This window comes from Rhinoderma darwinii, chromosome 4, assembly GCF_050947455.1.
Source record: "Rhinoderma darwinii isolate aRhiDar2 chromosome 4, aRhiDar2.hap1, whole genome shotgun sequence".
Classification (NCBI taxonomy): domain Eukaryota; kingdom Metazoa; phylum Chordata; class Amphibia; order Anura; family Rhinodermatidae; genus Rhinoderma; species Rhinoderma darwinii.
The window spans coordinates 398,366,449-398,382,765 of record NC_134690.1 but is presented as its reverse complement, the minus strand read 5'-3'; the positions used below and the strand labels follow the sequence as shown (position 1 = coordinate 398,382,765).

The 16,317-nt window shown below is 39.2% G+C and overlaps 1 protein-coding gene across 9 annotated transcripts in view; it reads left to right on the top strand.

The window, feature by feature from the left end:
- CDC42BPA (CDC42 binding protein kinase alpha) overlaps positions 1-16,317 on the top strand; it is a 177,600-nt gene that overhangs the window by 107,905 nt on the left and 53,378 nt on the right. For all 9 annotated transcript variants that reach the window (XR_012883290.1, XM_075863426.1, XM_075863428.1 and 6 more), the window contains exons 12-14: positions 9,933-10,066; positions 13,703-13,945; positions 15,451-15,561. Coding sequence is in view for 8 of the 9 variants with exons in the window: in XM_075863426.1 (XP_075719541.1) it covers positions 9,933-10,066; positions 13,703-13,945; positions 15,451-15,561 (488 nt within the window). In the remaining variant the exon portion in view is untranslated. The remainder of the gene's footprint in view (positions 1-9,932; positions 10,067-13,702; positions 13,946-15,450; positions 15,562-16,317) is intronic.

Sequence of the window (16,317 nt, the reverse complement as noted above, 5' to 3'; positions counted from 1 at the left end):
CTATAATACTGCCCCCTGTATACAAGAATATAACTACTATAATACTGCCCCTATATACAAGAATATAACTACTATAATACTGCTCCTATATACAAGAATATAACTACTATAATGCTGCCCCCTATATACAAGAATATAACTACTATAATACTGCCCCTATATACAAGAATATAACTACTATAATACTGCTCCTATATACAAGAATATAACTATTATAATACTGCCCCCTATATACAAGAATATAACTACTATAATACTGCTCCTATATACAAGAATATAACTACTATAATACTGCCCCCTATATACAAGAATATAACTACTATAATACTGCTCCTATATACAAGAATATTACTACTATAATACTGCCCCCTATATTCAAAAATATAACTATAATACTGCCCCTATATACAAGAATATAACTACTATAATACTGCCCCTATATACAAGAATATAACTACTATAATACTGCCCCTATATACAAGAATATAACTACTATAATACTGCTCCTATATACAAGGATATAACTAATATAATACTGCCCCTATATACAAGAATATAACTACTATAACACTGCTCCTATATACAAGAATATAACTACTATAATACAGCCCCCTATATACAAGAATATAACTACTATAATACTCCTCCTATATACAAGAATATAACTACTATAATACTGCCCCCTATATACAAGAATATAACTACTATAATACTGCCTCCTATATACAAGAATATAACTACTATAACTGCCCCCTATATACAAGAATATAACTACTATAATACTGCCCCTATATACAAGAATATAAATACTATAATACTGCCCCTATATACAAGAATATAACTACTATAATACTGCTCCCTATATACAAGAATATAACTACTATAATACTGCCCCCAATATACAAGAATATAACTACTATAATACTGCCCCCTATATACAAGAATATATCTACTATAATACTGCTCCTATATACAAGAATATAACTACTACAATACTGCTCCCTATATACAAGAATATAACTACTATAATACTGCCCCTATATACAAGAATATAACTACTATAATACTGCTCCTATATACAAGAATATAACTACTATAATACTGCCCCTATATACAAGAATATAACTACTATAATACTGCCCCCTATATACAAGAATATAACTACTATAATACTCCTGCTATATACAAGAATATAACTACTATAATACAAGAATATAACTACTATAATACTGCCCCTATATACAAGAATATAACTACTATAATACTGCCCCCTATATACAAGAATATAACTACTATAATACTGTCCCTATATACAAGAATATTACTACTATACAACTGACCCTATATACAAGAATATAACTACTATAATACTGCCCCTATATACAAGAATATAACTACTATAATACTGCTCCTATATACAATAATATAACTAGTATAATACTGCCCCCTATATACAAGAATATAACTACTATAATACTTCTCCCTATATACAAGAATATAATTACTATAATACTGCTCCCTATATACAAGAATATAACTACTATAATACTGCCCCCTATATACAAGAATATAACTACTATAATACTGCCCCCAATATACAAGAATATAACTACTATAATACTGCTCCTATATACAAGAATATAACTACTATAATACCCCTATATACAAGAATATAACTACTATAATACTGCCCCCTATATACAAGACTATAACTACTATAATACTGCTCCTATATACAAGAATATAACTACTATAATACTGCTCCCTATATACAAGAATATAACTACTATAATACTGCCCCTATATACAAGAATATAACTACTATAATATTGTCACCTATATACAAGAATATAACTACTATAATACTGCTCCTATATACAAGAATATACTATAATACTGCTCCTATATACAGGAATATAACTTCTATAATACTGCCCCTATATACAAGAATATAACTACTATAATGCTGCTCCTATATACAAGAATATAACTACTATAATACTGCTCCTATATACAAGAATATAACTACTATAATACTGCCCCCTATATACAAGAATATAACTACTATAATACTGCCTCCTATATACAAGAATATAACTACTATAATACTACTCCCTATATACAAGAATATACTATAATACTGCTCCTATATACAGGAATATAACTTCTATAATACTGCCCCTATATACAAGAATATAACTACTATAATACTGCCCCCATATATAAGAATATAACTACTATAATACTGCCTCCTATATACAAGAATATAACTACTATAATACTGCCCCCCCCTATATACAAGAATATAACTACTATAATACTGCCCCCTATATACAAGAATATAACTACTATAATACTGCCTCCTATATACAAGAATATAACTACTATAAGGGCATGCCCACACGTGGCGGATTTCCTCCGCAACTGTCCGCATCAATGCCGCACAGAATCTGCGTTGCAGATTCTGCGGCGGATCTGCCCAAAATGTGCAGTAAATTGATGCGGACTAGCTGCTGCGGACTGCGGTAAAAGTGCTTCCCTTCTCTCTATCAGTGCAGGATATCAGTGCAGGATAGAGAGAAGGGACAGCACTTTCCATGGTGAAAGTAAACGAATTTCATACTTACCGGCCGTTGTCTTGGTGACGCGTCCCTCTTTCGGCATCCAGCCCGACCTCCCTGGATGACGCGGCAGTCCATGTGACCGCTGCAGCCTGTGATTGGCTGCAGCCGTCACTTAGACTGAAACGTCATCCTGGGAAGCTGGACTGGAGACAGAAGCAGGGAGTTCTCGTTAAGTATGAACTTCTATTTTTTTTACAGGTTGCTGTATATTGGGATCGGTAGTCACTGTCCAGGGTGCAGAAACAGTTACTGCCGATCGCTTAACTCTTTCAGCACCCTGGACAGTGACTATTTACTGACGTCGCCTAGCAACGCTCCCGTAATTACGGGAGCCCCATTGACTTCCTCAGTCTGGCTGTAGACCTAGAAATACATAGGTCCAGCCAGAATGAAGAAATGTCATGTCAAAAAAGCAAGACGCATCCGCAGCACACATAACATGTGCATGACCGCTGCGGACTTCATTGCGGAATTTAGAATCTCCATTGAAGTCAATGGAGAAATTCCGCCATGAGTCCTCAACCAGTCTTCCACAACTCCGCAACATCCATTGCATGCTGCGGACACCTAATTCTGCACCGCAGCCTGTGCTCCGCAGCGGAATTCAAGAGCAATTCCGCCACGTGTGGCTTTGCCCCAATACTGCCCCCTATATACAAGAATATAACTACTATAATACTGCCCCTATATACAAGAATATAACTACTAGAATACTGCCCCTATATACAAGAATATAACTACTATAATACTGCCCCCTATGTACAAGAATATAACTACTATAATACTGCCCCCTATATACAAGACTATAACTACTATAATACTGCTCCTATATACAAGAATATAACTACTTTAATACTGCTCCCTATATACAAGAATATAACTACTATAATACTGCCCCTATATACAAGAATATAACTACTATAATATTGTCCCCTATATACAAGAATATAACTACTATAATACTGCTCCTATATACAAGAATATAACTACTATAATACTGCTCCTATATACAAGCATATAACTACTATAATACCGCCCCCTATATACAAGAATATAACTACTATAATACTGCCCCCTATATACAAGAATATAACTACTATAATACTGCCTCCTATATACAAGAATATAACTACTATAATACTGCCCCCTATATACAAGAATATAACTACTATTATACTGCCCCCTATATACAAGAATATAACTACTATAATACTGCCCCCTATATACAAGACTATAACTACTATAATACTGCCCCCTATATACAAGACTATAACTACTATAATACTGCCCCCTATATACAAGAATATAACTACTATAATACTGCTCCTATATACAAGAATATAACTACTATAATACAGCCCCTACATACAAGAATATAACTACTATAATTCTGCCCCTATATACAAGAATATAACTACTATAATACTGCCTCCTATATACAAGAATATAACTACTATAATACTGCCTCCTATATACAAGAATATAACTACTATAATACTGCCCCCTATATACAAGACTATAACTACTATAATACTGCCCCCTATATACAAGAATATAACTACTATAATACTGCCCCTACATACAAGAATATAACTACTATAATTCTGCCCCTATATACAAGAATATAACTACTATAATACTGCCCCCTATATACAAGAATATAACTACTATAATACTGCACCCTATATACAAGAATATAACTACTATAATACTGCTCCTATATACAAGAATATAACTACTATAATACTGCTGCTATATACAAGAATATAACTACTATAATACTGCCTCCTATATACAAGAATATAACTACTATAATACTGCCCCTATATACAAGAATATAACTACTATAATACTGCCCCCTATATACAAGAATATAACTACTATAATACTGCCCCTATATACAAGAATATAACTACTATAATACTGCACCCTATATACAAGAATATAACTACTATAATACTGCCCCTACATACAAGAATATAGCTACTATAATACTGCTCCTATATACAAGAATATAACTACTATAATACTGCCCCCTATATACAAGAATATAACTGCTATAATACTGCCCCCTATATACAAGAATATAGCTACTATAATACTGCCCCTATATACAAGAATATAACTACTATAATACTGCCCATATATACAAGAATATAACTACTATCATACTGCCTCCTGTATACAAGAATATAACTACTATAATACTGCTCCTATATACAAGAATATAACTACTATAATACTGCTCCCTATATACAAGAATATAACTACTATAATACTGCTCCTATATACAAGAATATAACTACTATAATACTGCTCCCTATATACAAGAATATAACTACTATAATACTTCCCCCTATATACAAGAATATAACTACTATAATACTGCCCCCTATGTACAAGATTATAACCACTATAATACTGCTCCCTATATACAAGAATATAACTACTGTAATACTGCCCCTATATACAAGAATATAACTACTATAATACTGTCCATATATACAAGAATATAACTACTATAATACTGCCTCCTATATACAAGAATATAACTACTATAATACTGCCCCCTATATACAAGAATATAACTACTATAATACTGCCTCCTATATACAAGAATATAACTACTATAATACTGCCCCCTATATACAAGAATATAACTACTATAACACTGCCCCCTATATACAAGAATATAACTACTATAATACTGCACCTACATACAAGAATATAACTACTATAATACTGCCCCTATATACAAGAATATAACTACTATAATACTGCCCCTATATACAAGAATATAACTACTATAATACTGCCCCAATGTACAAGAATATAACTACTATAATACTGCTCCTATATACAAGAATATAACTACTATAATACTGCCCCCTATATACAAGAATATAACTACTATAATACTGCCCCCTATATACAAGAATATAACTACTATAATACTGCCCCAATGTACAAGAATATAACTACTATAATACTGCCCCAATGTACAAGAATATAACTACTATAATACTGCCCCCTATGTACAAGAATATAACTACTATAATACTGCCCCTATATACAAGAATATAACTGCTATAATACTGCCCCTATATACAAGAATATAACTACTATAATACTGCCCCAATGTACAAGAATATAACTACTATAATACTGCCCCCTATATACAAGAATATAACTACTATAATACTGCCCCCTATGTACAAGAATATAACTACTATAATACTGCCCCTATATACAAGAATATAACTGCTATAATACTGCCCCTATATACAAGAATATAACTACTATAATACTGCCCACTATATACAAGAATATAACTGCTATAATACTGCCCCCTATATACAAGAATATAACTATAAGGGCGGGTTCACACGTGGCGGAATTTCACTTAAATTCCGCTGCGGACACTCCGCAGCGTTAATCCGCAGCGGTGCTGTTTGTCCATTGACTTACACTTTAATTTAGCAGTGTTCGTTTAGACGAGGCGTAAAATTCCGCTGCGGAGCATAGGCTGCGGAGCGGAATTTGGTGTCCGCAGCATGCTCTGTCTGTTGCGGAGCAGTGGCGGACTCATGGCGGAATTTCTCCATTGACTTCAATGGAGAGTCAAAATTCCGCAATGAAGTCCGCAGATCTTATGTGTGCTGCGGAGCGTATTGGTTTTACTACCATGACATTTCTTCATTCTGGCTGGACCTATGTATTTCTAGGTCTACAGCCAGACTGAGGAAGTCAATGGGGCTCCCGTAATGACGGGAGCGTTGCTAGGAGACGTCTGTAAATAGTCACTGTCCAGGGTGCTGAAAGAGTTAAGCGATCGGCAGTAACTGTTTCTGCACCCGGGACAGTGACTACCGATCTCAATATACATGTATCTGTAAAAAAACATATAAGTTCATACTTACCGAGAACTCCCTGCTTCTGTCTCCAGTCCGGCCTCCCAGGATGACGATTCAGTGTAAGTGACGGCTGCAGCCAATCACAGGCCAAGCACAGGCTGCAGCGGTCACATGGACTGGCGCGTCATCCAGGGAGGTCGGGCTGGATGCCGAAAGAGGGACGCGTCACCAAGACAACGGCCGGTAAGTATGAAATTCTTTTACTTTCACTAGGGAAAGTGCTGTCCCTTCTCTCTATCCTGCACTGATAGGGAGAAGGGAAGCACTTTTACCGCAGTCCGCAGCAGCTAGTCCGCATCAATTTTCTGCACATTTTGTGCAGATCCGCAGCAGAATCTGCAACGCAGATTCTGTGCGGCATTGATGCGGACAGTTGCGGAGGAAATCCGCCACGTGTGGTCATGCCCTAATACTGCCCCCTATATACAAGAATATAACTGCTATAATACTGCCCCTATATACAAGAATATAACTACTATAATACTGCCCCAATGTACAAGAATATAACTACTATAATACTGCCCCCTATGTACAAGAATATAACTACTATAATACTGCCCCCTATATACAAGAATATAACTACTATAATACTGCCCCCTATATACAAGAATATAACTACTATAATACTGCCCCCTATATACAAGAATATAACTACTATAATACTGCCCCCTATATACAAGAATATAACTACTATAATACTGCCCCCTATATACAAGAATATAACTACTATAATACTGCTCCCTATATACAAGAATATAACTACTATAATACTCCCCCCTATATACAAGAATATAACTGCTATAATACTGCCCCTATATACAAGAATATAACTACTATAATACTGCTCCTATATACAATATAACTACTATAATACTGCCCCTATATACAAGAATATAACTACTATAATACTGCCCCCTATATACAAGAATATAACTGCTATAATACTGCCCCCTATAGACCGGTGTGGAAGACAATTTTTGTATCTAGCTTGATTTACGGTTTTACTCCTTACATAACATAGAATATCAAGATATTATTTTTCCTGATCCGTTAATAGTTAATATTTCCATGGATACATTATTACACGTGCAGGCAATAATATTTTGGGTCGGTGCCTGATACACAAATAACCAGCAGCAGATCTGAGTCCTTCTGGTAATCGGGGATCGGCATCTGAACGCCATTCCAGTCCTGGTTTATTTTATAAAGGAATTACCTTTTTTTTCCTGGGGAGAGTTGAGCAGTGCAGGTCACTTTTCTCCTTTTCTGAAGCATTGATTGTTTAGTTTGTCTTTTCTCCGGATAGAGGAGGCATCTGGTCCTGATTTTAGCACATAATCTGTGTATAAACAGCCGCACACCTGCGTCTCCTTCTTCCTCCGCACGCTGCCCGGCCCGGCTGGAATGTGTCCACCTAAACACCACGCCAGTGTAAAGAAGACGACATATAGCGAGCGACCTGCTACTGGTGCCGCTCACACCTGGGACTACTACACTGCGTAAAGCTGGACCAGTATCTACTGTTCCTGGTGGGGGTCTCGTAAGATTATTTTCCTGGTTTATTAAAGAAATCGTCCACTCTTATGTTAATTAAGTCTAATCAGAGTATAATAAAATGCTCTGTTACTTTCTAATATACTCTATTTAGCAATTTCTACCCGTTTACAATATCTCTGCTTGCTGTCAGTCAATGGAGGCATTCCTGTTTACAAACAGATGCTCTTTTAACCCGATCCTAATGGGTTTGGTACAATGTATCCACGTACAGCAGCACAAATCTCCCTTCAAGCTCATAGCTTCTGAGGGATACTGATACATTGTAACAAACCCTCAGCTGTGTGAGATTAGATAGGTCCGGATAGGTTTTCAGCCTCTTTATTTAAACCTGGAATTGCTGCATGCAGTGATCTGGAAATATTAAGGTATTGAAGCACAAAGTATATCAAAAAGTTGCAGAAGGCTTTATTATACAATGATTAGTACAGTTAGTGTCTGTTCGCCTTTTTACGGAAAGCCAATGTAGCGGTGTACGGACTCATAGGCTTTCTATTGAGCCCGTACTCTGATACATCAGCCTTCCGAAAAAAGCCGAACAGAAACGAAGCGGCAAAGTGCTGACACGAGCGCTACTGACGCTTCGTTTTAGCGATTGGTGGGGGGTCTCAGTGCTCGGACCCTCACCAATCAAAACTTCTGACATGTCAGAAGTTTGTCAAACGTTTAGTTACCCTTTAACGCTATCAATTTACGGTTAAACAATGCCACAAACTGTGCCTGCGCCATCCGCAGCGTGTGTGAAAAATAAAAATGCCAAGTTTTAAAAAAAAATATTTAAAAAAAAATATTTTTTTCCTTTATCAAGTCTTTCATTTTTGGAAATGAAAACAGAAAACAACTATGCGTAATTGGTATCGCTGCGTCCGTAACGCCCCAAACGTTAACATTTATATTCTGTATCCCGCCAAAATTCGTTTTTTTGTCCCCTCGTCTGCCAACAGTGGAATAAAAAGTGTTAAAGTCGTATGCGCCTCAATATGGTACCATGAAAACGAAGTATATTTATTGTGCAAATGTAGTAAAACCTAAAAACACGTATATAAATTTGGTATTACTGTAATCGTCTATTGAAAAATGTGGCTCTCAAAACGCAGTGATGCCAAAACGCAAGAAATCTGTGTCCGCAAGACCGAAAACGAAGAAGTTAATCTCCCTTGTCACAGTTCGTCCCCTGTACTCGTGTCTTATGTTACATAGAATCGTTGACCATCACTGAGCGACACTCCCGCACAATGTGTTCTCTGCGTGTTGCGTGGTTTATACCCCATAGTGAGATGTCGGACCGTTACGGGGGATGTGGCGGGTGTATAACTCTGTACAGATGGTGGGGGACTCCTCATATTCCAAGGGGGGTAGTTAAAATTCATCTGCCAGTATTACATCAATGTATAAATACTTACTACTATGTAACTATAAATACTGCATAGGAGAGGAATTCCAGCGGCATATAGTGCACCTATAAAGAAGGTATATGCCCCCCCCCCACATACCTGCTGAATGATAGGGTGTAATACAAATCAGCAACATAATGGTAGTGGGCATGACAACCAAGACCAATCTTGGGTTGTCAAGCTGCTGGGGGCACAGTATGGGCACGTTACATGATCCAGTTGAATGTTCCTGGATCCCCAACAGTAGTCACTATGTGTTAATCAGACTGGTCATGTCCCATTGATGGGGATCCGGGGCCTGGCTCCCCTATAATGATGTCCCAGCCAAATAATTTGTAGTAAATGTATGGGTGGCCACTTCTACTAGTGATCCCGGGCCCCCACAGATCTGGCCCATCTGACATGTCAATCATTGTAATCACCCGTTCATGTTTCTGTTCTTCCAGGCAGCGGTCAGCTCAGCCAGCAGCTGGAGAAAAGTGCCGCCACACGGCAGGATCTGGAGGATTTCTCGAAACAAATCAAAGCCTTTGAGAAACAGGTGAAGTTGCTGAAACAGGAGAAAGAGGATCTTAACAAGGTGAGAGGCTGATGTGTCCGTGTGGAAGAGCAGCGCAAATCTTATGTTACATCCACCATAAAAATAGATCTGTCACACCTACTGCTAGCTACACAACGGCCATTTATTGTGATGTCAAAGGAAATCTCTGGTACTTAGAGGGAAGGTTCAACATCATTTTACAGTTTAAATAGAATTAATTTACATGAAAAAATGAGGCATTGTGTAAGTCCATTAAATAATGTATCCTGTACTGATCCTGAGTAACATCCTGTATTATACTCCAGAGCTGCACTCACTATTCTGCTAGTGGAGTCACTGTGTACATACATTAATTATCCTGTACTGATCCTGAGTTACATCCTGTATTATACTCCAGAGCTGCACTCACTATTCTGCTAGTGGAGTCACTGTGTACATACATTAATTATCCTGTACTGATCCTGAGTAACATCCTGTATTATACTCCAGTGCTGCACTCACTAATCTGCTGGAGTCACTGTGTACATACATTACATTACTTATCCTGTACTGATCCTGAGTTATATGATCTATTATACTCCAGAGCTGCACTCACTATTCTGCTGGTGGAGTCACTGTGTACATACATTACTTATCCTGTACTGATCCTGAGTTACATCCTGTATTATACTCCAGAGCTGCACTCACTATTCTGCTGGTGGAGTTACTGTGTACATACATTACATTACTTATCCTGTACTGATCCTGAGTTATATGATCTATTATACTCCAGAGCTGCACTCACTATTCTGCTGGTGGAGTCACTGTGTACATACATTACTTATCCTGTACTGATCCTGAGTTACATCCTGTATTATACTCCAGAGCTGCACTCACTATTCTGCTGGTGGAGTTACTGTGTACATACATTACATTACTTATCCTGTACTGATCCTGAATTACAACCTGTATTATACTCCAGAGCTGCACTCACTATTTATTCTACTGGTGGAGTCACTGTGTACATACATTACATTAGTTATCCAGTACTGATCCTGAGTTATATCCTGTATTATACTCCAGAGCTGCACTCACTATTCTGCTGGTGGAGTTACTGTGTACATACATTACATTACTTATCCTGTACTGATCCTGAATTACAACCTGTATTATACTCCAGAGCTGCACTCACTATTTATTCTACTGGTGGAGTCACTGTGTACATACATTACATTAGTTATCCAGTACTGATCCTGAGTTATATCCTGTATTATACTCCAGAGCTGCACTCACTATTCTGCTGGTGGAGTCACTGTGTACATACATTACATTACTTATCCTGTACTGATCCTGAGTTACATCCTGTATTATACTCCAGAGCTGCACTCACTATTCTGCTGGTGGAGTCACTGTGTACATACATTACATTACTTATCCTGTACTGATCCTGAGTTACATCCTGTATTATACTCCAGAGCTGCACTCACTATTCTGCTGGTGGAGTCACTGTGTATATACATTACATTACTTATCCTGTACTGATCCTGAGTTACATCCTCCATTATACTCCAGAGCTACACTCACTATTCTGCTGGTGGAGTCACTGTGTACATACATTACATTACTTATCCTGTACTGATCCTGAGTTATATCCTGTATTATACTCCAGAGCTGCACTCACTATTCTGCTGGTGGAGTTACTGTGTACATACATTACATTACTTATCCTGTACTGATCCTGAATTACAACCTGTATTATACTCCAGAGCTGCACTCACTATTTATTCTACTGGTGGAGTCACTGTGTACATACATTACATTAGTTATCCTGTACTGTTAGCACATCCTGTATTATACTCCAGAGCTGCACTCACTATTCTGCTGGTGGAGTCACTGTGTACATACATTACATTGCTTATCCTGTACTGATCCTGAGTAACATCCTGTATTATACTCCAGAGCTGCACTCACTATTCTGCTGGTGGAGTCACTGTGTACATACATTACATTACTTATCCTGTACTGATCCTGAGTTACATCCTGTATTATACTCCAGAGCTACACTCACTATTCTGCTGGTGGAGTCACTGTGTACATACATTACATTACTTATCCTGTAATGATCCTCAGTAACATCCTGTATTATACTCCAGAGCTGCACTCACTATTCTGCTGGTGGAGTCACTGTGTACATACATTACATTGCTTATCCTGTACTGATCCTGAGTAACATCCTGTATTATACTCCAGAGCTGCACTCACTATTCTGCTGGTGGAGTCACTGTGTACATACATTACATTACTTATCCTGTACTGATCCTGAGTTACATCCTGTATTATACTGCAGAGCTGCACTCGCTATTCTGCTGGTGGAGTCACCGGTACATACATTACATTACTTATCCTGTAATGATCCTCAGTAACATCCTGTATTATACTCCAAAGCTGCACTCACTATTCTGCTGGTGGAGTCACTGTGTACATACATTACATTACTTATCCTGTACTGATCCTGAGTTACATCCTGTATTATACTCCAGAGCTGCACTCACTATTCTGCTGGTGGAGTCACTGTGTACATACATTACATTACTTATCCTGTACTGATCCTGAGTTACATACAGTACTATACTCCAGAGCTGCACTCACTATTCTGCTGGTGGAGTGACTGTGTACATACATTACATTACTTATCCTGTACTGTTTCTGAGTTACATCCTGTATTATACTCCAGAGCTGCACTCACTATTCTGCTGGTGGAGTCACTGTGTACATACATTACATTACTTATCCTGTACTGATCCCGAGTTACATCCTGTATTATACTCCAGAGCTGCACTCACTATTCTGCTGGTGGAGTCACTGTGTACATACATTACATTACTTATCCTGTACTGATCCTGAGTTATATCCTGTATTATACTCCAGAGCTGCACTCACTATTCTGCTGGTGGAGTCACTGTGTACATACATTACATTACTTATCCTGTACTGATCCTGAGTTATATCCTGTATTATACTCCAGAGCTGCACTCACTATTCTGCTGGTGGAGTCACTGTGTACCTACATTACTTATCCTGTACTGTTTCTGAGTTACATCCTGTATTATACTCCAGAGCTGCACTCACTATTCCTAACTCCAAACTGTCCACCTACATTATAGGATCTCTAGTAAGCTGTTATGGACATCTCTGACAGCAGGCTTGCGGACTGTTTCCAATGACAACCATTAGGGTTGTGAATGCAGCTTTGGATTGTAGGTATTCTGGAACTCATGATCATTACAGTACAACATGGAGATCCAGTATTGTCAACTACAAACTACGGTCACTGTTAATAAGCTGCAGCTCAAGCATTTTTGGCAGCTCGGCTTAACAATTAAATACTTTGGCTTCTGATGCGTAGCAATTTCATTAACAGTTCTGAGCCATTGCTTAGCATATAGAGCAGACACAATGCAGCTCTGGATGTGACTGGAGTATAAAAGATCATCTAAAGTCAATATGAGTGCAATAAATGAGAGTTGACAGAGTTGCTCAATATTATATGTAGGTTATTTCTAGAGGTAACAATTATTTTTACATTTTCATGCTCTTTGAATTTCCCTCGGCTGGACAATGTCTTTCAGTGTCATTTATGGGGAGATTTATGGATCTTGGTCTATTACGTTTCATGTCTCCTGTTTTCCTTTATAGGAGCTGATGGAGTCCAATGACAAGTTAAAGTCCCAAACCAAAGAGCTGAAGGAGTCCCAGTGCCAGCAGAAGCTGAGCGTCCAGGAGATGAAGGAGATGAACGAGCGCCTCACAGAGCTGCGGACCCACAAGCAGAAGTTTGTGCGTCAGCTTCGCGACAAAGAAGAAGAAGCGGAGAGCGTGGCGCAGAAGGTGGAAGCGTTACGACAAGAACTGCGCAGAGCGGAGCGGGCCAAGAAAGAGGTGGGGAGAACTGGAACATGGGGACTGATTGAACGCTCCCCGTCCAACACCTTTAGTATCGCATAAGAACTTAAAGGGGAATTCCGGCGAATACGCTCTTTTGATGTGTCATAGATGCGTGCGGAAAGATCTCATTGGTGGATTCTGTGACCTCCGTCCAGCGCTTATTTCCGGAATGTAAGGCTCTAGAGAGACGTCAAAACCCTATGTCACCGCTCAGAGATTTCTCTTATTGAATATCTGACTCAACATTGCAAGCAAAGGGAAATGCAATCTCTGAGCAGTGCCAAAAGGGTAAGATCCCTCTATAAAACTTCCTGCTAGAAATATGTGGCGGTCCAAGATCACAGACTTAATCATTAAGATCTTCTCACAAGTATCTAAGATATATCAGAGCATTAGAGTTCCCCTTTAAGTCTCTGTTTCCAGCTCACTTTATAAAACGATGAGGTCCTGCTACCCATAAAACCAGTTTCTTAAGGCGCCCATAGATTTAAAGGGGCACTCTCATTGCATGAAGTGATGTGTATCGCTAGGATAATGATCAGCGGGGTTCACGCTCAGTATCCCCCACCAATCCTGAGATGAAAGGTTTAGGTCCTGTTCACACGAGTTTTTTGCAGGCGGAAAAATCTTCCTCAAAAGTCCTTCAGGCGTTTTGAGGCAGATTTTGACCTGCCGGCAGAAAACTTGCAGCGTTTTTTGCTGAATTTTTCGGCCGCAGCCATTGAGCGCGGTGGTCAAAAAACGCAGCGAATACCACTTTCTCTGCCTCCCATTGGTGTCAATGGGAGGTCAGAGACGGAAATGCCTGAAGAAAGGGCATGACGCTTTTTCCCGCGAGTTTTTTCAAACTTTTTTGGCGTGGTTTCTGACACGTCAAAACCCGCGCCAAAGAACTCTTAAGTGAACTAGGTCTTAGCGCTGCGGTCCTTGCACTGTTTTCACCTGCACTGCGGTGCACCGGCCACCCGGCTGTGCATGGAACTGCAGCACGTTCAAGTGAATGGGGCTGACCGCAGTTCCTGCACAACTGGATGCCCGGGAGCACCTGAGTGCAGGGAGACCGTAGAAGGGGACGTAGAGCTTAAACAGAGCCTTTATTCTCAGGAGCGGTGGGGGTTCCAATCTTCGGATTAAAAAGTGATTGCATATCCTAGCGATCTCCCAGCACTTCTTAGGTTTGGAGTACCCCTTTAAGATCGTTTTCAGCTGACAGCTACTCCTTCCATTTCATTAGCATCCGCGCTTGGGGAGAGCGGAATAAGCTACGGCTACACCCCTATGGCAACGGCTTATCTCTCGCAGGATCAAACCATCGAGCAGGGTGAAATCCAACATGCCCAATCCTTCGTTTCCCGACATCTGCTGTCCGGGGAGGGTCAGGTGGCCCCCCATATATATATTAAATAGTCAGTTGAGGCCAGTCCGGGTGCGTATGGGCACTTTTAGCATTCTATAGTTTTTATAACTGACCGACTGTGTGTTTTTTACCCATCTTTTAGACGGAAGCTCAAGCTGAAGCAGCAGTGGCCGAAGCCTCGAAGGACCGAAAACTGCGAGAGCGCAGCGAGCAATATGCAAAGCAATTAGAAAGTGAAATGGAAGGGCTGAAAGTAAGTTCAAGTATTCTTTGATGGTTTCCCTAAGTGATAGACCCGGTATATAAATCTTATGCTACTGATGTAGCAGAGCTGTATAAGTCTTTCAACTGGTCCTTTTGTGCACTGTGATAACCCGGCCAGTTTACTTGCAGCCCTATAGAAAACCAAAGATGACACTTAATGATATCACAGAACACTGACAAACACCACGCTCGCCTCTACTACGTCGGCATAGTTGTCAGCAGTCCCGATTTTCTACACTTTATTCCTGTCCCTGGAGGTCAACATTGATAGTGAGTCCCATCATTCTCCATCCCTCTGCTCTGATGTGAGGTATATTCCCCTCCCTTGGTCTGTGGCCACCACTACACTTTCTTCCTTAGGCCCTGTTTACACAGAGTTTTTTGCAGGCGGAAAAATCTGCCTCAAAATTCCTTCAGCAATTTTGAGGCAGATTTTGACCTGTCAGCAGAACATTTGCCACGTTTTTCGCCCACGGCAATTGAGTGCCACAGAAACCACTTTCTCTTCCTTCCATTGATGTCAATGGGAGGTCAGAGACCGAAACGCGCAAAGAAATGGCATGTTGCTTCTGAAATCAATGGGAGGCGATTTCGGGCGTTTTTTGGCACTGTTTCCGACGCGGTTTCGGTGTCAAAAACAGCAGCAAAATACTCAGTGTGAACATACCCTTAGATACACAGACAGCCAGTGCAAGGCTGTCATACTTTCTAAAGCAGGAAGCCGTGACAAATGTCAGGTGGACAG